The 24,741-nt window shown below is 36.2% G+C and overlaps 1 protein-coding gene across 4 annotated transcripts in view; it reads left to right on the forward strand.

Moving 5' to 3' along the window:
• The window catches only part of ARHGAP22 (Rho GTPase activating protein 22), a 414,522-nt gene that overhangs the window by 140,386 nt on the left and 249,395 nt on the right, over nt 1-24,741 (forward strand). For all 4 annotated transcript variants that reach the window (XM_072627640.1, XM_072627649.1, XM_072627648.1 and 1 more), the window contains exon 3: nt 6,316-6,403. In XM_072627640.1, coding sequence (XP_072483741.1) covers nt 6,316-6,403 — 88 coding nt within the window. The remainder of the gene's footprint in view (nt 1-6,315; nt 6,404-24,741) is intronic.

The raw sequence follows: 24,741 nt of genomic DNA on the forward strand, positions 1-24,741 counted from the left end.
CTTCCTGAATTGGTGTGAATTCTACTAGCTTCTAGGACATATCATTAAAGAGACAGTTGGTTAACATCTAGAAATGGAAGTAGTAATTACAAAGAGCCAAGATGGCTTCATCAAAGACAAGTCATGCCAGACTTATTTCCTTTTTTGATAGGATTACTAAAGATGTGATAGTACATGAGGAGGAGTGTATGGATATAATTTACTCAGATTGATTTTAAAAATTCATACTATTTTGGTGAAGATGGAAAGATTTGGATAAGACAGTAACACAATCAGATGTATTCAGAACTAGGTGGGCTCAAAGAATTGGTTGTTAATGGTCCAAGGTCCAGAACCAAGAGCAATATTTGGATGTTATAAAAAGGCAAGTGAAATTTGATGTCAACGACAACTTACTTACAATTAGAAATGTCCAAAATTGGTGCTGTTTCCAATCCTTTGAGGTCATCCCATAGAAGATGGACAACTACTTGCTGGATATGTTAGTTTTTCAGTCATTTTCAGGCATGTCCAATTGTTTGTGACACCATTTGGTTTAAACGAGGTGGCAGATTCCACTTCAATCTTTGTAATTTTGTTCTTTTATTATTGGTGTTGATAGAATTCTTATAAACAAAAAAAAGCAAGTTAGGTTAGAAGTCAGAGATAGTTGAATGGCAGTAAGAAAACACATGAAATAAGAGAAAAGAAAGCTATTAGAAACTTAAATCTTGAATTTGAAATGAAGGCTCTTCGTTGAATTGAGTTGAATTATCCATGAACTTGTCTATTCAACTAATATTTATTGACCACCTGCTAGTTGCAAGGCATGCAGATGGTAGAAATGATAGAAAAACAAAGATTTAGATAAAAAGATGAATGACACACAAAGAGCAGCTGTTATATATTCTGAAACACCAGAATGATTTATTATTTACAGTCAAAAACATCTGTTGTTGTTCAGTCGTTTTTCAGTTGTATCCAACTCTTCATGACCGCATTTGGATTTTTCTTGGCAAAGATATTGGAATGGTTTGCCATTTTCTTCTCTAGATCATTTTACAAATGAGGAACTGAGGCAAACAGGGTTAAGTGATTTGTCCAGGGTCACACAGCTAGTGAATGTGTACAGCCAGATTTAAACTCAGGAAGATGAGTTTTCCTAACTCCAGGCCTGGCACTCTATCCACTCTACCACCTAGCATAAAGAAATGTATTTTGGAAACAAAGTAACCACTACTATGAGCAAGATGGATTATCTATACAAAAGATCATAAATTTAGAACTGGAAGGAACCAAAGAGATCATCCCGTCTGACTCCCTTATTTTACAGTTGATGATAATGAGAACCAAAGAGGCAAAGGGACTTGCTTAGGGTCACACTAATAGCAAGGAGGATGAGTTGATTATTAATTACCTGAAAACTCTGTCTCTTGGGGTTTTATTCACTATAGTTTGGTCTGTGATATACTGCTTTTCATAATTAACACTTTGAAGAGGTCATTGTTGTTAGTCCCATTTTATAGATGCAAAACAATGGAGTAGAAATATTAAAAGACCAGCTCAAAGTTGCAGGACCACTCAGATTTGGAGCCAGAGATAGAACTTGACTTTTTTGTTTGTTTGTTTGTTTTTATTATTTTTATTATTTTATTTATATTTATATATTTTATTATTTTTATTATTTTATTTATATTTATATATTTTATTATTTTTATTATTTTATTTATATATTTTATTAATTTATTTATTTTCAGATTTCAGTATTCACTTCCATAAGTTTTAAATTTTTTCCTCCTCCCTCCCCAAGATGGCATGCAATCTTATATGGGCTCTACACATACATTCCCATTAAACACATTTTTCACATTAGTCATGTTGCATAGAAGAATTATAGCAAATGAAAGAAACCATGAGAAAAAAAAAAACGTAACAAAAGAGAAAATAGTTTGCTCCTTTCTGTGTTCCAACTCCACAGTTCTTTCCCTGGATGTGCATGGCATTTAGCATCATGAGTCCTTTGGAAATGTTTTAGGTCCTTGCAGTGCTGAGAAAGGCTAAGTCCATCAAAATCAGTCCTCTTGCAATGTGGCAGTTACTATGTATAATGTTCTGGTTCTGCTCGTTTCACTCAGCATCAGTTTATATTAAGTCTTTTCAGGTTTTTCTAAAGTCCTCCTCCTCATTTCTTATAGCACAATAGTATTTCTGCCCCTGAAAATTGCCTTTTCATATCCTTTGCTCATTTATCAATTGGGGAATGATTTGTACTCTTGTAAATTTGACTCAGTTCTCTATATATTTTAGAAATGAGGCCTTTATCACAGACACTACTTGTAAAAATTCTTTCCCAGTTTTCTACCTTCCTTGTAGTCTTGGTTTCATTGGCTTTGTTTATGCAAAACTTTTCAACTCAGTGCAATAAAAATTATCTATTTTGCATGTCGTAATGTTCCCTATCTCTTGTTTCATCATAAGTTCCTCTGTTCTCCATAAATCTGACAAGTAAACTATACCTTGCTCCCCTAATTTGTTTGTAGTATCAGCCTTTATACCTAGATCATGTACCCATTTGGACTTTATTCTGGTATATAGTGTCGGGTGTTGATCTGTGGTATGCCCAGTTTCTACCACTCTATTTTCCAATTTTCCCAGCAGTTTTTGTCAAACAGTAAGTTCTTATCCCAGAAACTGGGATCCTTGGGTTTATCAAACACTAGACTGCTGCAATCATACTACTTTGTCTTGTGTACCTAACCTATTCTACTTATCTACCCCTCTATTTCTTAGCCAGTACCAAATGGTTTTGATAATTGGTGCTTTATAATACAATTTAAGGTCTGCTATGGATAGGCGACCTTCTCTCACATTTCTTTTCATTAATTCCTTTGATATTTTCAACCTTTTGTTCTTCCAGATCAATTTTGATATTTTTTTCTAGTTCTCAAAAATAATTTTTTGGTAGTTTGATTGGTATGGCACTAAATAAGTAAATTAATTTCCATCCTCATTTCACCTCCCAATCTTATTAGAAATGCATCTAGCTTATCCCCATTATATATGATGCTTGCTGATGGTTTTAGGTAGATGCTACTTATCATTTTAAGGAAGGCTCCATTTATTCCTATACTCTCTAGTATTTTCAATAGGAATGGGTATGGTACTTTGTCAAAAGCTTTTTCTGCATCTATTGAGATAATCATATGGTTTCTATTGGTTTTGTTATTGATATGATCAGTTATGTTGATAGTTTTCCTAATATTGAACTAGCCCTGCATTTCTGGCATAAATCCTACCTGATTAAAGTGTATTATTTTCCTGATAAGCTGCTGTAATCTTTTTGCTAATATCTTATTTTAAAAATTTACATCTATATTCAATAGGGAAATTGGTCTGTAATTTTCTTTCTCTGTTTTGGCTCTTCCTGGCTTAGGTATCAAAATCATATTTGTATCATAAAAAGAATTTGGTAGGACTCCGCCAGTTTTCTCAAATAGTCTACATAGCATTGGAATTAACTGTTCTTTAAATGTTTGATAGAATTCGCTTGTAAATTCATCTGGCCCTGGAGATTTTCTCCTAGAGAGTTCATTGATGGTTTGTTCGGTTTATTTTTCTGAGATGGGGTTATTTAAGTATGTTACTTTCTCTTCTGTTAATTTGGGCAATTTATATTTTTGTAAATATTCATCCATTTCACCAAGATTGTCTAATTTATGGGCATACAATTGGGCAAAATAATTTCTAACTATTGTTTTTCCTCTCATAATGATAATAATTATTAATTAACATTTTGATAATATTAATTATGATATAATATATTAATAGTAATCTATTATTATTTCCTTTTCATTGGGAGTGAATTCATCATTTTCATTTTTGATACTGTTAATTTGGTTTTCTTCTTTTTTAATCAAATTGACCAAAGGTTTATCAATTTTATTGCATTTTTCATGAAACCAGCTCTTTGTTTTATTTATTAGTTCAGTAGTTTCTTAATTTCAATTTTATTCATCTCTACTTTGGTTTTCATTATTTCTAAGTTAGTATTTAATTAAGGATTTACTATTTGCTCTTTTTCTAGTTTTTTCAGTTACATACCCAATTCATTGATCTGCTCTTTCTCTATTTTATTCATGTAAGCATTCAGAGATATAAAACTTACTCTAAGAATTGCTTTTGCTGCATCCCATAAGTTTTGGTATGTTGTCTCATTATTGTCATTCTCTTGAATGAAATTATTGATTGTTCCTATGATTTATTGTTGACTCCCTCATTCTTTAGGATTAGATTATTGAGTTCCCAATTTTTGATCTATCTTTCCAGGGCCTTTATTACATATAATTTTTATTGCATCATGATCTGTAAAATATGCATTGACTATTTCTGCCTCTCAGTGCTGGATTGTGAGGTTTTTATGCCCTAGTACATGGTCAATTTTTGTGTATGTGTCATGTACCCCTGAGAAAAAGGCATATTCCTTTCTGTCCCCATTCAATTTTCTCCAAAGGTCTATCATATCTACTTTTTCCAAAATTCTATTCATCTCCTTAACTTCTTTCTTGTTTATTTTGAGGTTAGATTTATCAAGTTCAGAGAGGGGGAGGTTTGGGTCCCCCACTAGTATAGTTTTACTGTCTGTTTCTTTCTTTAACTCCCTTAACTTCTCCTCTAAGAATTTGGATACTATACAACTTGGTGCATATGTGTTTAGTAATTATATTATTTTATTGTCTATGGGGACCTGACTTTCTTTCAATGACTCAATGATCAATTATAACTTAGCCTCCCAACAGAGCCTAAGTGTTGCTACTGCACTTATTTCTTCCTAGTCATTTCTGGGTTATGAAGAAAGTAAAAACCTGATTCAATGACAATTTTTGAGTTATTACTTTGATTTCTTCCATTAAAGCATTTGTGCAGAAATCTATGATTTTGAAAGGTATAACTAGGAGGAATGAATGCAATGAATACAACCAGGGTGAAAAATATGGTTTCCTTGCTGTCCTCAAGCATGAGATTCCAAAGGTTGCAAGAGGGCTCTTCCTGCTAATTTGGGAAAACTTAAATGTTTGTATTTGCCATTTTGCCCTATATAGACCATAAGGTCCTTTAGAATAGGAATTGTTTCTTTTCTTTTCTACTCTTTTTTTAACCTCCCCACTTTTTGTCACTGTATCCCCAGCATCTAGCTTAGTGCTAAGCACATAGGAAGTATTTAATGAATATTTATTGAGTTATTGTTATTACAGGACATTTTAACTGGGTGTATGTAAGTAAAGTATGTGAAGGTAATGACAATCCTAAAAGAGATTTAATTGGAATTGATTAGGCCAATCTGCAGTGGTACCTTTCCATTTGTAAGTCTCATTTCCAAAGCTTTTTATACACAAATTTAGAAATTCTCTTCATGGATGGGACAGTGCAAATGATGATCTAGTAAAGAAGAATGAAAGGCTCTGAATGGTGTTTAGTGTCTAATCTGTATATTGGTGAAGGGAAACCAGGTTGCTGCTGTTGTATGGAGATTATTGTTGATTAAAACTGGTAACTGGGCCATGCAGAGCCCGGAACCATGAACTGCTCTAAGAGGTCAGAGAGGTATGTTGGCTCTTTGATGTCTGTATGGAGCCAGAGGTGGATATGTAGAACTAGACCATCTTTATCTGAGACCTGGAAGGTGTCATTGTTATCAGAATTCACTATCATCATTTATGGAGGATGATAAGGGCAAGCGCTTCACCTTTCTTATCTTACTTAATCCACACAGCAAACCTTTGAGGATTGTTGGGAAGATTAAATTGTTATCCCAGTTTTACAGATGAGGAAACTCTTCCGGGGTCACAGAGCTAGGAAGTGATAGATACAGGGGCTGAATTCTGGGGTTCCTGACTCTAAGTCCAGGCTCCATCTACTGTGCCTTTAGATGTGCCATAGTCACCATCATCATAATCATCGTCACTAATTTTCACTGCTATCAGTCCCCTCCAGCTATGCAACCCTTAGACAGATCACTTCATCTCAATTCATCTGCATTCCCCATCTGTAAAAGCAGGAAGCTGAGTTTTTTCATTGTACATGTGACTATTTAACTTGTATATAGCTTGCTTTCTATGGATTAGCTTGCGTGTGGTCTCCCCTGTTAGATTATAAGCTTTTTTTTTTTTTTAATCGACTTTCTTGTAAACTTTCTATCTCACAGAATATAGGAAATACTGAACCACTCGTATTGTGGCCCTGAACCTTCAGCCTTCTTTTTATTGGTAACTGGTCATCACTCTTTTCTTTCCTCCTCCTTATGCCCTTTTAATGTTTGTGTTTTTATGTCCACTTTAGGGATTTATTCCACTCCAAGGGAATCAAGTGACTGAGCTCCTTCCCAATCCTGAGGAGCCAGGGAAGCACCTCTTTGAAATTGCCCCAGGTAGGCTACTGGTTGTTTCATTTTTTTCTCTACGTTCAGACAGGTCAGGAGTTATGAATCCACAGAGAAGAACCCTGGTGATGTCGGGGTTTAAACAGTACGCATGATCTCTTTTGAATTACCTCTGAACTGGAATTTCTGTCTGCAAGAAGAGTTCAACATCTCACATTGTATCTATCCAGTACCAGCAGCTGTTTGAAATTTTTTAAAAATTATCCCTCATTTTAGCATGTACCTACTTAATTAGTTATTGCCTGTAAGGTGGGATCAGCAGGGTTGTTTTGTTTATGTTTGTGGTTTTGTTACCATCAGAAATAAAGAAAACAAAGAGAAATGAAAGAAAATGTTCCAGTCCTACCCCCTAGGGGGTGTGCCCTAAGGGTGAGGGGTTTCTAATAGGTCTGTAGCTTCAGTTTGTACTGGATCTGAGGACACACAGTCACCACAAACTCCTCCCGCTAATGCTGATGTTGCCTAGACTCTGGTGTACCATATCATCTTAGCCATAACTAACCAAGGCTTGTGTATTGGCGTGATTCTCCTAGGACCCCAAACCATTTCTTTTGACCACATGCTACCTCTGCTACCTCCACCACAGCCTTCTGGCTTTTTTCTCCCTGTCCCCCCAGTCTGTGTCACTCTGTCTATAAACTCACAAAGGCCCAGTCCCACATACACCAACAATTATTGGATTTTCTTTCCAAGTTTAAATATGGTAACTAATATAGTCTTAGTAGAAAGGCCACTGTGTTCTCTCAGTGTTATAGTCGTATCCTCTGCCTTTCAGCTTCAAAGTTGAGAGCATAGTCTCCTCTAGGGTGCTAACACAAGATGAGCCTTTATAACAGCTGTTGCCCCTTTGGTAGAACTAGCTAATAAGAAGTTGAGCAAATGAGACTGGCACAAGGACAGAGAAAAGCTATCAAAAATTTCACTTATTTTGAGTTGTAGAAGAAAAAACCCCAGGGAATTTCAAATGTGAGGTTAATTTTTTAAAAACTTATAATTTTTCACAGTAATATTTTAAAAATAAATTAATTTTCAAGTTTAGAGTGATTAGCATAATTGTTTTTGAATTCAATAAAAACATTTTCTTTTTAAATGGATTCCACAGTGGCTTAAGACCTTAATAAAATTGTTCTCTGCACTTGGGAAGGTGCAATTTGCCTTCCAAGTAAGCCAGTTTGTTCAAATAGGCAATAATATATCTAACTTTTATTTGTACCCCATCCTAATTAAAAATATTCATTCTTCAGTATCTATCAATCAATAAACTTTTAATCAATAATCACTTATTAAGTGCCTTGACTATGTGTCAGGCACTGTGCTGGGGATACAAAAAGAGGCAAAAGATAGTCCCTGCCCTTAAGGAGCTTACAATCTAACAGGGGAGACCACACAAGCTAATTCATAGACAGCAAGCTATATACAAGTTAAACAGTAAATGTACGTAAGTCACAATTGTGAGCCACTTTATTTTAGCAGCTGATATGAGGATTAGAAGGTTTCTGTTGCTTTTTCATTTCGTTCTTACTTCAATGGTCTGGATAATTCAATTCCCTGAATTTGTAAAAGAATTATGTACCTTAAGAAGCTGCAGAAACCTAATTTAGCCCAGTGAATTTTTTGTAGTCTCCCAATTGCCTGTAAGTAGTTAAATTGTTTTTGCTGTTAGACAAGAGTGTTTTAGAATTAAATCAGAAAAAGAGAGTAAATTTAATAGATCTAGGTAAAGAATAAAGTCTACTTGGTAAAATTCTATTTTAAAGGAAATCAATCAATAATGGAGAAGCAATTCACAATGATAGAACAGACTTTCTAGTCCTAGAGGTATAAATGGGTATTTCACAAATGAGCAAAGTGAATTAGGGGCTAAAAAGAATTCTGGAACTAGTTGTAATCTCTTCAAGAAGATCAGAACAGTGCCTTTGGTGCCAGTGAAATGTGGGGAGAAAGGATAAGGGAAAGATTTCTAAATTTGTGCATGTCAAAGGCACCTTCAAAGAATGCTTCAGTTCATACAGGTTTTAGGACTTTCTCCCTTCTTTCCATTTGTTTGCATAAACAAATCCTCCTGGAGATTTCATATGCTGCTGCTGAGGCTAATCTGAGAAACAGAGCATCCAAAATGTATATGTTACTTGAATCAATCTTTGAGGATCAAGGTAGATTTGTCTGCCTAGCAGAATGCAGACTAGATATACAAGCACCCCATCTGGGCTATTCCTTCATCCAAGGGGACTATGGGAACCTAGATTCTCTCTTTGCTACCCAAAACAAAGCCATAGTAGCTTAAAGAATACTTCTTTCTCCAGTTGCTTGTCCCCACCTTTGGTCAAAGCTGGAATAGCAATAATAATAGCTTCTGGATATGACGCAGAGATGCCATAGTGTTCTCTGTGGTGCAAGCTCTTTCTTCTATAGCAAAAAAGAAATATTAGCTTATAAACTCACTATTAAATAGCACAAACTCCCATTGTTTCCGCATTCCTTTTCAGTATCACTTTGAGAATGCGCAGACTCAAGTCATTGGATATAATTATCCAAAAACTCAGAATTAAACTTAATGCCCAATTATCATAATTAATTTTAAGAGCTTGGTTTTTTAAAAAACTGTTCTTATTGTTAAGTGTTCTATTTTACATTATGTTCAATGTAAGTGAAAGTTATTTTTGGAAATAAATAGGTTACAAATTCCATTAAATAAGGAAATATTCCTTGACCTCATGATGAGAACACTATCACATTTGAGATGAAAATGTTAGCAAACTATCATTTTGTATTCTAATACAGGCTTTCTAGCAGAGAAATACCAAAATAGGGATCTTAGGTGGGAAATGATTTCCAAGAGAGAAAACTAGAGCAATTTGAATATATACATATGGATATATGTATGCATATATAATGCAAATCTTTGATGAAAAGGTGGTAACCCTAGGAAGAATAAGGACTGTTTTTTTTTTAACCTAATAAGCAAGAGCTTGTAGGAAACTAATACCTAGGAAAAGAAGGATAAGAGAATGCTGACAAAGCATGAATCTAGAGAGCACAGTTTTTAATTGGCAGAGAGGGTATGATTTGTGAGAGAAAAATGATTTATAAGCTGATAGATTCATTTTATATTCTTTCTGCCTCTTGATTAATTCATATATAATGAGATCTCCCTTTGTAAAAAGACAGGAATATCTTTCTGCTTGCAGCCTGTGATGACATGGCATTTCCTACTGTGGGAACTATGTTGGATCACATCTAAGGGTTTAATAAGAGCTCCCAAAAGGATTTATAACACTAGGAGCAATAGTAGCTGTGCTGATGACAATTTCAAAACCACAATACCACAACAAAAATAATAACCTATGCACATGGTGCTTTCAAGTTTGTGCAATATTTTACATTTATTGCCTCATTTAGAGCCTCCCAACAATTCTGTGGAATGAATGCTATTATCCCCACTTTACGAACAAGGAAATTGTGACTCAAAGAAGAAACTTGACTTGTCCATGGTCAGCCAGCTATGAAGTGTTAATGTCAGAATCTGGACCTTGATCTTCCTGCCTCAAAGACTATTCTACCCACTACTACTGCCCATGTTGCTGCTTCAAGTGTCATGGTTTTGATAACAACTCTATTTCACTGAAGTAATTTCATCAGATGCTTAGGATTTACTTTATTTTATTCTGGTCCATTCCTAAGGTATTTCTTTTACTCATCTGACTGCTCTCAGGGAAATTCATGGAATCCACAGACTGTGGTACCAATTTTCCCCATTTCTCTGCTCCTATCCAGTATTTTAAAAAACACATCACTTTCTGTATTTCATAGTATCTCATTACCAAAGCTTCATCATTCAAGATGTAAAGAAGAATCTGCCTATTACAATAAGCATCAAAAACAAAAAACAAAAAACCAAGATAGGAAAGTCATAGCTAGACTCCATTCTCAAAAGTATCTGAAGGTGCTAGTGGATTGCAAGCTCATCAGGAATCAATAGACAAAATAATGAATTTAATCTTAGGCTGTGGTGTCCAGAATAAAGGAGGTCCTTTTGTACTCCGCCTTGACCAGCTTCTGAGATTACATCTGGATTGTTGGGGTATATGCTTGATATTAATTCTAAGAAGGATTAACTGGATGATAGTGTCAGGAGGAGAACAATCATATGATAACAGGCCTTGACATCCATGACAGAGAATGATTTAGTAAAAGAAACTGGAATTGTTTAACCCAGAGAAGACTTAGGAAAGGACATTGTCAATGCCTTTAAGTTCTTAAGAAATGTTGTCATGTGGAAGAAGGATTGTGATGCTTGGCCACAGAGGCCAGAACCAGAAGCAATGGATGAAAGTGTTAGACAGCCAAACTTAGGCTTGATGCAAAGAGAAACTTGCTGATGACCACAACTTTCTGAAAGTGCAAATGCCTACCTGCAGCTGGAGGTATAGTGACTTCCCCCTCTCTCACTCGAGGCTTTCAATAAAAAAACTGAATGACCATTCATTAGGGATTACAGAGGGGATTCCTTTCCAGGTGCTGTTGGACTAGATGGCAGCTCCCTGCAAAGATTGAGATTCTTATCTGAAGTTTCCATGTTTTAAGGGAGCTGAATTCTGGACTGATGGCACATTTTGTGAGCAGTCAGTGGTATGCTGTCATATAACCACTGACTGATCCATTTCCCTCCACTGCTCAAGCTAAGGAAATATATAGCACTGTTGTGTGGTAGCTCAGACATCCGAGGTCATTTTTGTCCGGCTTGTGGGATATTAACAATTGCAGGATCTAAATGTCAACCTGGTTCACGATTCCTGCTATCTCTCTGAGTCAGTCCTGATTTTTTGTGTGCATGGTGTGCATTTGTCTCATCTGTTTCCTTTCACTATTCAACAAAGACTTCTTAAGCACTTACTCTGTGTAGGGCCTGATGCTCAGCACTGGGTGTAACAAAGATAAATATGATGTTGTTTCTTAAGGACCTTATGATCCGTTTATTATTGTTGTTTTAGTTTTCAGCATTCACTTTTATAAGATTTTGAGTTCCAATTTTTTTCTCCCTCCCCCACCCCTTCCCAAGATGGCAAGCAATCTGGTATAGGCTATACATGTGCAATCATATTAAACGTGTTTCCACATTAGTCATTTTGTAAAGAACCAGAACAAAAGGGAAAAACTTTGGGAAAGAAAAAAAAAGAAAGTAATATGCTTCAATCTGCATTCAGAATCCATAGTGGTTTTTTCTTTTTTCTTTTTTTTTTGGTGGTTTTTTTCCTCTGGATATGGACAGTATTTTCCATTATGAGTCTTTTGTAATTGTCTTGGATCATTGTATTGCTGAGAAGAGCTAAGTCTATCAAAGTTGGTCATTATACAACGTTGCTATTACTGTGTACAATGTTCTTCTGGTTCTGCTTATTTCACTCAGCATCAGTTCATTCAGGTCTTTCCAAGCCTTTCTGAAGTCTGCCTGTTCATCATTTCTCATAGCACAATAGCATTCTATTACACTCATACACCACAACTTGTTCAGCTATTCCTCAACTGATGGGCATCCCCTCAATTTCCAGGTCTTGGCCACCACAAAAGAATTGCTATAAATATTTTTGTACAAGTCCTTTTTTCTTTTCTATGATCTCTTTGTGATACAGACTTAGTAGTGATTTTGCTGAATCAAAGAGTATGCCAAGTTTTATAGTCTTTGGGCATAAGGACCTTATGATCTAAAAGGATGCTTGAGTAGGATAATAAAGCTAGAATGAAGTACAGGCATAGGAGGAATCAAGATGAAGAGTGAGACAATTTAGGAGACAGCAATTGCTTATGAGGGAGAGGAGGGTGGGGGCATCAGGGAAAGCTTCATGGAAAAGGCAATATTTACTTAGAAGAATGAGAATAATTTCAGCAGGCATGGAGGTGGAGGGAATGTGTTGGGGCCATGAGGGATGGTGATCTTTGCCCAGTGCACAAAGGTGAGAAAAAACAGGCTAAGAGTGAGAAAAAGCTAATGAATAATGTGTCAAAGGAAGTAGAATGAATTCAGGCTAGAAATAGATTAGCTAATTTCTTAGAATGACAATCTAAATGGTTTCTGTTGTAAGCTCCTTGAAAGTAAGAATTGTTTCATTCTTTATATTTGTTTTCTGGCATTTGGCACAGTGCCTGGTACATAGTAGACACTTAAATGTTGACGCATTTCATTAAGTAGTTCAATTTAGTAATATCCTGGACTGTTGACCTCCTTGTCCCATTGTTCTCTTGCCACTCATCCCTTTCCAAAGCCCACATACCTATGACTTCCACTTTCTGACTTCTTGCTCCTGCATCCTTACTCCTGAATAATGCTGGAAGGAGTTACACAAGTATGTTGACAGGGTCCACTACAGGTTTTTGTTTGCAAATCTCCACCAGTCTCACATTACTGCCTGCCAATCCCTGTCTTCTTCCATGACTTATTTCTCTCCTGAACTTGACTCCAAATCTTTCTTTTTTCAAGCTCCCATAGACAATTTTCTGTGTAGTCACCAAGTCTGGAGGCAGCATGGGACAATGGGACAAGCACTGGCTTTGGAGGGAAGGGACCTTATTCTCTATCTCAATTCTGATGCTTTGCTACCTTGTGACCTTAGTCCTATAATTTCTTTGGGTCTCAGGTTCCTCATCTGTAAGATGAGAGGATTAGATTAAATAACCTCTGAAATGACTTCCAGCTCTATAGCTAATCATATCATCTACCTCTTCAACATCCCCCTTATCTATCTCTTTTTTATTCATACTACAGAGCCATCTTCAGTTATCCTGATTTATATCTTGCTACTGGACCCAGATGCCTCCAGAGGAGGAAATGAGGCTAGTGACTTTGCACAGCACTCCCTCACTTAAATCCAATTCACTTGCAAGTCATGGATCCTCTTTGAGAACAGAAGACAAACAGACATACCACAACCCCTCTAATCTAGGTCTTATCAGTCCCCACTAGGTCTATCACAACAGCCTCTTAATTAATCTCCATATATGTACGCTCTCTTTCTTCACCTCATCATCCTCAAAGCTTCCAAATTATCATTTCTAAAGCATGTGTGACCATGTCAAGTTGTGTCCTCCTCAAGAAGTTCCATGGCTTGCTGTTTGCCTTTTGGATAAAATGCAAAAATTTTATCTTTTTAAGCCTTTCACAGTCTGGCTCCAACCAATCTTTCCAAGAGGATTACACATGACTCCCCCTCCCATTTCTACACTTGAGCCAAACTGGCCAACTTGAAATTTCCCATACATGAAATTCTATACCCTACCTCTGTGCTTGAGGGTAGGCTATTCCTCAGATCCTCTTGTGTCACTGCTTCTAGGAAGTCATTGCTAATTCCTTAAGTTGTTAATGACTACCCCCTTCCCAGTCCCCATCACGGGGTGTTTACTTTGTATGTAACCTGCATTTATTTTAGCTGTTAATATATCATATTCTCATCACCACCATCCTTTCCTTAGTAGAATATAAGCACTTGGAGAGCAGGAACTATCTCGATTTTGTCTTTGCATCACCAGTACCTAACACAGTGTTTGGTAAATAAAGAAGGCTTAATAAAATATTTGATTAGTTGATTGATTGATTACAGTGGCAATAAAGAATGTTGGCATAGTGACATACTCAAACCTTGGCAGTGACAGGGAAATGGAATAAAGGTTGGAGAGACTGGGGGCAAGGAGATCCATTAAAAAACAATGTCAATGACCCAGTGAAGAGGTTATAAGGACTTGAACCAATCTGGTGTCTGGATGATGGGACAGAGTCTGCAGTTGTTACCGGCCTTCCTTGATTTCAGTAGTCTGTTGTCTGATTTTTGCAGCAAGCTTGATATTGCCCTGGGAAATTGAGCTACCTATTATAAGATTTCTGATCATAGCGTAACATGTGGCATTCATAATTATTGATTGTTTCATGCTGGCAGAGAATTTTATAAACTAGGTTAGTCATCCTAGAATCAATTCCATTCATTGTCCTGTAATCCCCATTTACTGTTGTAAATAGAAGGTTGGTAAGAAAAGCTGTCAAGTCCAGCAAGATATTTCAACTAAACTCAACCAGTCCACACCTAGTAGAGTGAGCCTACTTCTCTAAATCAGGTTGTGGATCTGATCATTTCATTCTTCATCAGGTTAGAAAAATTCTCAAAAGTCTTCATTTTTATAATGTTTGTAGCACAAATGGTTCTCCTGGTTTATTTTGCATTAGTTCATGTACTTACCATGCATTTTTGTAATCATCTGTTTCCTCATCTCTTACAGCACAATTGTACCCCCATCACATTCATATACCACAACTTAGTCAGCCCAGGAAAGCAATTCATACAATAACAACAACACTGTAAAAACAAATAACTTTGAAAGCTATAAAAACTAAGATCCATACAATGGCCATTCATAAGTCTCAAAGACTAGTGATGAAAGTTGCTCACCATTACAGAGATGATGCATTTAAAATATAGAATGAAACATTTTTGTATATAGCCATTGAGGGAATTTGCATCAAGCAAAATTTGTTTTTTGTCACAATCGTACATTTGTTACAGTAAATTTGTTTTTCTTTACTTTTTTTTTTAACAGTATGGGAGGTTGTGGAAGGGAAAGAAAAGAGATTTCTGTTAATATTAACTTTTAAAAATAGAGAAGTAGGGGGTGCTACAGATGTGGAATGTTGCATGCACTTTCAGATGAATTCATTGTATTATTTTTACTTAACTGTTTTGCTTTGTTACAAGAAAATTCTCATGCAGTGGGGATAATCTATAAATGCATGTAATGTAAAAAACAAAACACATTAATAGAACTTTAAAAAAAATCAATCTGGTTCTGTGGTCAACATTGACTGCATTGAAGTTATTTCCAGCTAGACCATTGCACACTGAATGGTATGCTGAAATGTATCAATTCTTGTGTTGGGCTCTTAGATGTTCCCAGATGAGACTTTAGAGCCTTTTCAGACCAGAAAAGAGTTTGCTTCTAAAGATTCTTGTAACACACCCTACTGTTTCTACATCTTACTGGACCAGGAATGGGGAACCTGCGACCTCAAGGCCCCTCTAAGTGCTCAAGTGTGGCCCTTTGACTGAATCCACACTTCACAGAACAGATCCCCTTAATGAAAGGATTTGTAAAACTTGGCCTTAGTCAAAGGGCCACACCCAAGGACTTAGAAGGCCACGTGTGGCCAAAGGCTACAGGTTCCCCACCCCTGTACTAGACATTTGACCAGTGTGACCATAAACAAGTAATTGAATCATAAATCCAATGAGTAATAACAGACTTCTGACATCATCTAGCCTGGCAACCTTGTTTTACAGAGGAGGAAACTGAGTCCCTGAGAAATTCAGTGACTTAAAGTCATGTGGGTAGCAAGTGTCAAAGGTAGGGTTTGAACCCTGATCTTCTGACTCCAGTGAAAGTGGTCTTTCCAGTATATCAAATCATTTCTATCCTTGGATCCTCTGTTAGATCAGCTGAAAAATGGGAATGATAATGCTTGCCTAAGTTATATGAAAGGACTGGAAGCAATAAGATATAAAGTACTCTGTATTTTATAAAGCTCTCTGCACTTAATACAGCAACATGGAAATAACAATAGCTCACATGTGTCTAGTACTTTAAATTACAAAATGTACTTTACAACTCATTGACATAAGAAAATTAAGACTCAGAGACAGAAATGGCTTGCTTATAGTCATGCAGCTTGCACTTTTAAAAAATTTTCTTTGACTTTAAGTTTCTCTGATGTATTTTGTTCTTACATTACATTTACAGATTACTCTCATTTCATGAAAGGTCTCTTGTAAAAGAGTTAAGTAAATTAATAATCACCTTATCTGAAAGTACATGTAACATTCTACTTGTAGCACCTCCCACTCTGCATTTAAAAAAAAAGCAAATAGATTTTTTTTCTTCCTCCTGCACCTCACTCCATTGGGAGGGAAACAAATATCTTGTAACAAATATACAGTCAAGCAAAACATATTCCTCAATGGCTGTGTACCATTTTGACCCTTCAATCCATCACCTCTTTGTCATAGATAGAATGTTTCATCACTGGTTCTCTGAAATTGTAAATGGTCAGTGTATTGATCATAGATCCTTCAGGTTTCAAAATTATTTTTACAGTGCTGTTGTCATTACATAAATTGTTCTCTTGGTTCAGCTCATTTCATTCATCCATTCATACAAGTCCTCAAAATGACTCATTTTTCTAATATTATTGTTATAGGCTAAATTGTTCCTGTGATTTCTGTTCACTTCCAATTCAGGCTTTCAGACCCTAAGGTGAGAGGTATTCCCAGTACTTAATGGTGCCATTCTTCTCCAGATTGCTGTTGCATTTTTTTATCCTAAAGTAGGAGGTGTGAATTCCCTTCAGAAGCTTCTTTTGAGTATCCCCAGTGACAGTGAATCTTTCCACCGTGAGAACAGATTTAATTTTTGGAAATAGCCAAATGTCATTTAGAGTTATCTGGTGAGCAGAATAGGTGATCAGGGTGTGCCATGCAAATTGGACCAAAAAGTGAAGCATGACTGTAAAGTACTCACACTGATTTCTTTATAAGATTTATATACACTGGTTCTTCTGAAGGGCACTTTTAAATAAGAAGATCTAAAAAGTATTTTCAGCAGAAAATTGCTGAAATAGTATAAGTTCTTGTGTTTCTAATCACATAGGTAAACCATCTAGTACCCAACTAAACCAGTACACTGGGTTTTATACAAATACAAGTTCTAAATACAGGGTATTCCAAAAGTTTTGGAGCAGTTTTAAACTTTAACTGCTTAATACCTCCACCCACTGTGCAAAGACACAAAACTTAATTTTTTTGTTTAAAGAACGAAGATATGCTATCTGATGAGTTGCAAGCATCAAAAAGACTTCCCAATGATAGCTAATAAATCAGTGAATACCTCAAAAGTTCCAAAGTAAATTCTAAAACCTCAATTATTTCTTTATGTTCAAAACCCTTGGAGTTCTATGGAGGAGATCACTTTTATTTCCAAAATAAATTAAGTTTGAAAATGCATCCTCCAATACAGAGAGTAATTTCTGAACTTCTGAGAACTAATAAGAATATCAAAGGTCAGTGATAACAGGTGATAACTCTTTCTAGTAACTACCTTTCCTACTGAGCAAGGTAAGTTTAGTTTAAAGGAATATACTCACTTTAGAATCTGTTACACCTTCCTTTGTCTCTCTTTCATTTTTTCTTTCTTGCTTAGGTCTTTAACCCTGCCACCTCTATTTGAGTCCTTCTGCTTTTTCTCTTTATGTTTCTCTTTTTCTCTTCATTCTATTCGTTCCATGTTTCCTTAATCCTTACTTTCTCTACTTACCTTATATTTTCTTCCCTTTTCTAGTCTCGTCATTCATCACAATATCAATTCATTTCAGCAAGAGCTTATTGAGTCATTATGTACAAGGCACCATGCTGAGTGCTGGGAATGTTAACAAACAAATAAATAATTTACATCCTGGTAGAATGCTACATTGAAATTTTTCACAATTATATATTTCTGCCTCATTCTCTTCTAAATCCTTTGCAATACAGGTTCTAGACTCACTGAAGCCATTAGAACTTGTGTTCCTAGGAACCAGAGCTATTTTTGCTTTTCTACGTGTTCCCAGTCTTTGGTACAATCCTTGACAAGTTGTTGTTTTGTTGTCTTGTCACTTTTCAGTTGTGTCTGACTTCATGACCCCACCTGGGGTTTTCTTGGCAAAGAGACTGGAGTAGTTTTGCCATTTCCTTCTCCAGCTCATTTACAGATGAGGGAGTTGAGGCAAACAGGGTTAAGTGACTTGCCCAGGGTCACACAACTAGTAAGTGTCTGAGGCCAGATTTGAACTCAGGAAGGTGAATCTTTCTGACTCCAGGCCCAGCATTCTATCTGCTTCACCACCCAGTTCCCCACGCTGAAACATATTAAGCACAAATAAATGCTTATTGGCTTTCTGACTTCAAACTCTCAAATTCAATGATTCTGTGATTATGTGAAAAAATGTATTGTTCCATACCCAAGTCCCCTCAATCCATAAAGAAGGAAGGGAGGTGCATCATCAACTACTGAATAACATTTTATTTTCCAAGTTATTCATCCAAAATATGGTTAGGTAAACATCTTATATTTCTTTAATGATCTCTGAATTAAATTTATTCACTTGTATGTGACCTCTGATTAGTTTTTTCCACTATGAGACAGTGACCATTGGTATGGGGAGAAAGTCAGCATATTATAAAAGGAATGGTTGGCTTGTTACTATCTGTGTTGTGTACTATAAAGAAGTTTCTAAGAATTTAATCTGAATTTGGACTGAAAAGGGCACAACAATTTACTATTCAGGAGAAAGAAAATGAAAGGGGAAAGAATAGAAAAGGGCAGGAGCCCTAGCAGGTGCAGTAGTGAGGATAGGAAGGTGATTTATTGAATTTTAATTATCTTTTATTCCTTCTACCACTCTATTTTGTATGCTAGAGTTTGTCTATGATATAAACAGGTTTAACTTTTCCTTTCATGCCTTCTTAATAATTTCTTATATTACATTTAATCATTATTTTAGTACTTCAAGTATCCATGATTTCTGCCATGTGGCTATTTCTCACCATGGCTGTGAGGAGAAGAGGTGTGGGAGACTCACAGTACAGAGAAAAGAGCAGTGAACTTGGCAACATAGAACATCAGTTTGCATCCCCCTCTTCTGTCTACTGCTACATGTGACCTTAGGCAATTTACTTCTCATATCTGGGCCTCACTTTTCCCAGTTATAAATTAAAGGGACTGGATTTGATGACCTCTAAGGTTCCTTCTGGTTCTGTCTGTATTTCTATGATCATCAGATGCAAAGCAAACAAACAGCTTACCATTGCCTTAATAGGTTATGTCTGTGAATTGGTTGGAGAGAAACCTAATGTCAAGGTAATGATAAGCCTCTGCAAACTTAGCTGTCCTGGTCCATGGATGACAGATACATAAATCACGTAACCATAGCACCAATCTTACATAAATGTGTTTCCAGAAAGGAAAGTCAAGTATAAACATTACACTAGAGAAATCAGTTACTTACAAATAGAAGCCACAATACCATATTGCATAGTAACAGTGACTTCAAGGTATGTGTGCCCTGTTATCATTAGGGGAATGATATATTTCCTCTCAAATTTGTAGCTTTAACTCTGCTAGTCTGCACTGACTTTCTATTTTGATGCACTATGGGGTTAGCTCTTTATTGTTAGTTATCAATAAAGGTTCAGATTTCTTCATGCAAGAGCCTAAATACTGACTGGGATGTATACAATCAGTAATGAAGACCACACCCTCTTGGCAAAATGTCAACTCTCAGAGCCACCACTTGGACAAACTCTAGCAACAGTGTGGGGCAGCAACTATTGCAAATAACCAGTTTGTACTTCTTATCTTTATAGCTGATGGTATAGGGCTTACTGAAAGAAGGACACTGTGTTCTAGGATAATGACTTGCAGCTGCCAGGGCTATTACATTACTGAAAGCACGTGTGCCTTTCAGCACCTGGACAGTGTTTCCTTAGCTGTGACAGCTTTAGACCATGGACAGTGCCTGGATTCTACCATCTATTTCCTGACACTGTCAAATACAAATTCCTCAACCTCACATTCAAATCCCTTCATAATATGGCCCACCTAACCATCAGGCATTTTGCTTCCTCTTTTCTAATACAAATCCTGTCTCCATTTCAGATGCTTTCCTTTATTGTCCTTCCCATACACCATCTCTGTCCCTATGGTCATAACTCCTTGTTTTATGTCCTTTCCTCTCCTTTGTGTTTGGTAACATTTGCCCTATCTGTCCTTCCAGATCACACTTCACCTCCATCAAGCCTTCTTTAATGAGGTCAAGACACATTATTTTTACCCTTTTTAAAAAATTATGTTTCCTTTTATTGTCTATGCCAGAAAATTAACATTTTATTGTATGGTGTCCAGATATGAAATTATCTATATAATTTATGACATTTATACTCAATTCATTGTGAAATTCCATGGAATATTCTCCTGTTTACTTTTTTCCATATGTCTGTCTTTTGTCTCCTCAACTACATAGTAATTCTTTAAGGAAAAGAACAGTTTATGCCTTATACTTCTTTCTTTACTTCATAATTAATAATGATGATGATAGTGTTTATATAGTCCTTTTAGGTTAGACAAGGACTTTCTTCACGACAAACTTCTGAAGTAGATAGTAGAAATATTATTTTCATTATATAAATAAGGAAACTGTGACTCTGGAAGACTAGGTGCATTACCTAGGTCACCTAGCTATTACCCATCTACAGTGGAATTAGAACCCAGGGCTCCTGACTCCCACTTCAATATTTTTCTATTATCCTACGCTACCAAAAAATGCAGCAAGGTGGAGATGGTCTCCATATGAAATGAAAATGCTGTTAAAGTTTTTATGAAAATCCAAAAGCAGAAGGAAATTTCAAAGAGAAGAAAATGACTAGATCAAATGGAATAAGAAATAGAATAGAATAAGCAAATTTAAAATATAGAGACCATAGGGGACATGATATCACAAAGAAAATAGAAGTGTTTTTTTTTCCTTTTTTGGAGATAGATGCCATTATGTATCGGGCACAGATAGGGTTAGGGACCTGACAATACTCACTCAGAGGTGGCCCAACCTTGATCTGCCACTTGATTCATTGCTATATATTCAACTTATTAATCCCAAGATCTATAATAATCTAAGCATATGTTGGAAAACATAGTTCTCATCAACAAATTTAGAACTTCTTATTAATCAATTCATTAGCTCTAATCCATTAAATATTAATTATGCAATGAGCCAGAAAAATATTCTCTCCAAATTATTTCTGTTATTTATATAAATTTCAAAACATCAGATATATTATTTATTTAAAATGAACAGCAATAAACATAAAGATATATATGAAGAAATACAGTATTTGGGCTATGGCCAATGTCATTGTCAAAGTCTTTGAAAACACTTGAATAACAGTAGTTGACTCCACTTATTTGGAAAGTCAAATTATTCAACTCCCTTCGGATCATGAAGTCTGTTAAACATCTTCCTAATAGTTCTCCTCAAGATTAGTTTTTGTCTCTTTCTATTCTCTTTAGTAATGACAGGAAACATTCTTTCAGCTTTTCTCAAGATCTTTATAGAATATTCTCTATGTAAGACTTCCTCATAAAATAACATAAGGTAGTTCTCATTAAAAACAATAGCTCTATCCCTCTTTGTCTCTCTCTGTCTGTGTCTCTGTCTCTGTCTCTCTTTCTCACTCTGTGTCTAACTCTCCTTGTCTCTCTCATGAATGCAAACGTAGATCTTGATGATCAAAGAATAAATACATACATGCCCACACACATACAGGCAAACACACACACACACACACACACACACACACACCCCACCTCCCCGACTCCATAGGGGGAAGAGCTTCACATCTGGCCATTTCTCAACTGTCATTTCCAACTATCTTTTCCCCTCAACTTTCCTTCTAAGCTCTTAAAACTATGGCAACAACATCTCCTCTCTTATAGACACAGTAATAGTTTCCAGGAGATTATAAGATGTGGCAAAGCATTAGGGCAGGGGCCCTAGAGAGAGGATAAGGATAAGTACATAGTGGTGGTGGTCAGAATGAGATTAGAGTAGATAAAAATTGGATGACACTGAATCACATGAGGACAGAATGGCCAGAGAACACAGTAATTAAGCAAGAGGGTCTGAGCATTGGGCAGGCATCTGTTCTGACCAAAAGGGTCATCAAAATGGGAAGGGCCAAATAGTGTGAATACAATGACTAGCAATGGAACAAGGAATTTGATGTAATAACTTCCCCCTCCTGTAACAGCTGTAACAACCAATCAATTCAATTTCACTTCAACAACTCATGAGATATGACTGCACCGTAATAGGACTGACTTTCTAACAATCTTGCTGGAACTTATACAGCTAAATAAGCATTCTCTTTTAAAAGAGTCAATTTACAAAGTCCTAAACTTGTTCCAATATGCTACTACCGCTGAGAACATGCCTGGGTCACTTCTTTAAGAACTGGATTTAAAGCCAGATTTCTGGTAAAAATGAAAACTGGTCACATTATTTTATAGTGACTTCTCAGGTTTTTTTTTTCTTTTTAACAAAAATGGCATTGTCCTGCCTGATCATTAAGCTTATTCAATAAGCATAGTTCCAAATAACTTTTGCTATAAGACTTAAAGAAAAAGGAGATCATTAATCAAGGGAGAAGTTTCTGGGATGAGTTAATGGAGGAAATGGCATTTGAGATAGTACTTGAAGAATGATTAAGATTTTAGCAGAAAGAAATCAGGGAAAAGGGTATTCTAGGCAAGAAAATCAAGTTAGTAAAGGCACAGTTCATTGGTGTTTTGAGAGTTTTCAGAGAGTTTGGCAATGACATTGGTCATAGCCAAAATACCGTGCTTGTGTGTGTGTGTCTGTGTGTGTATAAATAAATAATATGTGTGTTTGTCTTTATATCTTTATGGTGATTTCTGCTCTTTTGAATAAATCATGTATTTAATAATTCATACAAATCAATAGATAACAGTAAGAGGGAAGAAGATATAAAGCCTAGATGTACAATGTGCAGCCCTTGGCCCATATGTGACCTGTCTGACTAGGCTTGAGACCTACCTGAAACTGTAGCGCTCACCCAAAAAAAATGTTTTTAAACTCTCACATGTGAACCTTTTTGAGGCAGCTAGGAGGTCCAATGATGGAATGCCAGGCCTGGAGTCAGGAAAACCTGAGTTCAAAACTAGCCTCAGAAACTTCCTGGCTGTGTGACCCCAGGGATAAAGTCATTTAACCTGCTTGCTTCAATTTTGCCAACTGTACAGTGGGGATAATAACAGCACCTATGGCAGAGGCATTTCTGAGGATCAGAAGAGGTCTTTGTGAAGCATTTAGCACAGTGCAGCTGGCACATAGTAGGCCCTATATAAATGTTTATTCCCTTCCCCTTATCCCCCCATCCAGCAATAAAACAAACATTTATGAAATGCCTATTATGTACAAGACACTAGAGATAAAAGAAAACAAATCCCTTCCTTAAAGAAGCATAGTTCTTGGCGGGAGATGGGGAGATGTATAACATTATATATAAATGTATATATGACATATAAATGTATAACATTTATACAGATGAGTTGATATCAATATGCTATATACAAAGTAGTATAAAATTATTATAAGAAGAAGAGAGAAGATAGACACTTGGTCCTATTCCTTATCTTTTACTGCTGCCTAGTGATATGGCAGGAGACTTGAGTCAGTTAATAATTATAATTATGAAAACTTCATGCTGTCCACACATTTATGGATTTCTGATCATGTGTCCCACTGTTGGGGTGGAGAGAGGCAACTCGAACAGGCCTGGCCAGTAGTTAGTTTTTATTGTCATTCAGAGGAAATATAGTAAGAAATAATGAGAGAGAAGACTGGTAGGGGTTAAACTGTGGAAAGCCTTCAATATATTAAGCTATTTGCACCTTATCCACCTGTCTCTGTGTGAAGATTTCCTCATCATTAAAGACCTTCAATCAGTTCATCAGAGATGTTGTAATTAGGATTTATGCCTCTTTGTTTTTTTCACTTCATGTTTCTTATTTTTTATTGTTTTTGCAACATGGGTAATGGGGAAATGTTTTACATGACTTCACATATATGATTGGTATCATATTGGTTGCCTTCTCAATGGATAGGGGAGGGGCAGGAGGGAGAGATTTTGGAACTAAAACAAATTTAATGTTAAAATAAACCAATAAAAATTTTAAAATAATTTTTTAAATAAGTGAAATAGGATCATGGGGTGGGGAGTGAAAAGATTTATGTTTCTTCCATGGAGTCGAGTCTAGGCAATATAACTTATGAAGTCCCATCTAATTCTAAGGGGTTTGTGTTGTAATTCTATGACAACCTTGACTGGAGCTTGAACTAGGGTGATGGCCATGAGAATGGAACAGAACAGACAGATACAAGTGACCTTTTGGAGGAATGCACTTAACAGATGCTCAACAAATATCATTATATTGAGTAACTAAACACTACCTTAATGTGTTTATAACTCATAAGCTAAGAAAAGGCCTTTGTTTTCATGTGTACCAAGAACAGTATTTAAAGGCACTAGACTGACTACAGAGGCAGTATGGCATAATAGATGGAGTCAAGCCTCAGGCTTGGCCTCAGATCCAGGAAGTTCTAGGTTCAAGTCACAATGTCTAATGCTGGGCAAATCACTTACTGTCTCAGTGTTCTAGGAAGCTCTCATTGCAGAAGTTTCTGC

Source organism: Notamacropus eugenii, chromosome 1, assembly GCF_028372415.1.
Source record: "Notamacropus eugenii isolate mMacEug1 chromosome 1, mMacEug1.pri_v2, whole genome shotgun sequence".
NCBI lineage: Eukaryota > Metazoa > Chordata > Mammalia > Diprotodontia > Macropodidae > Notamacropus > Notamacropus eugenii.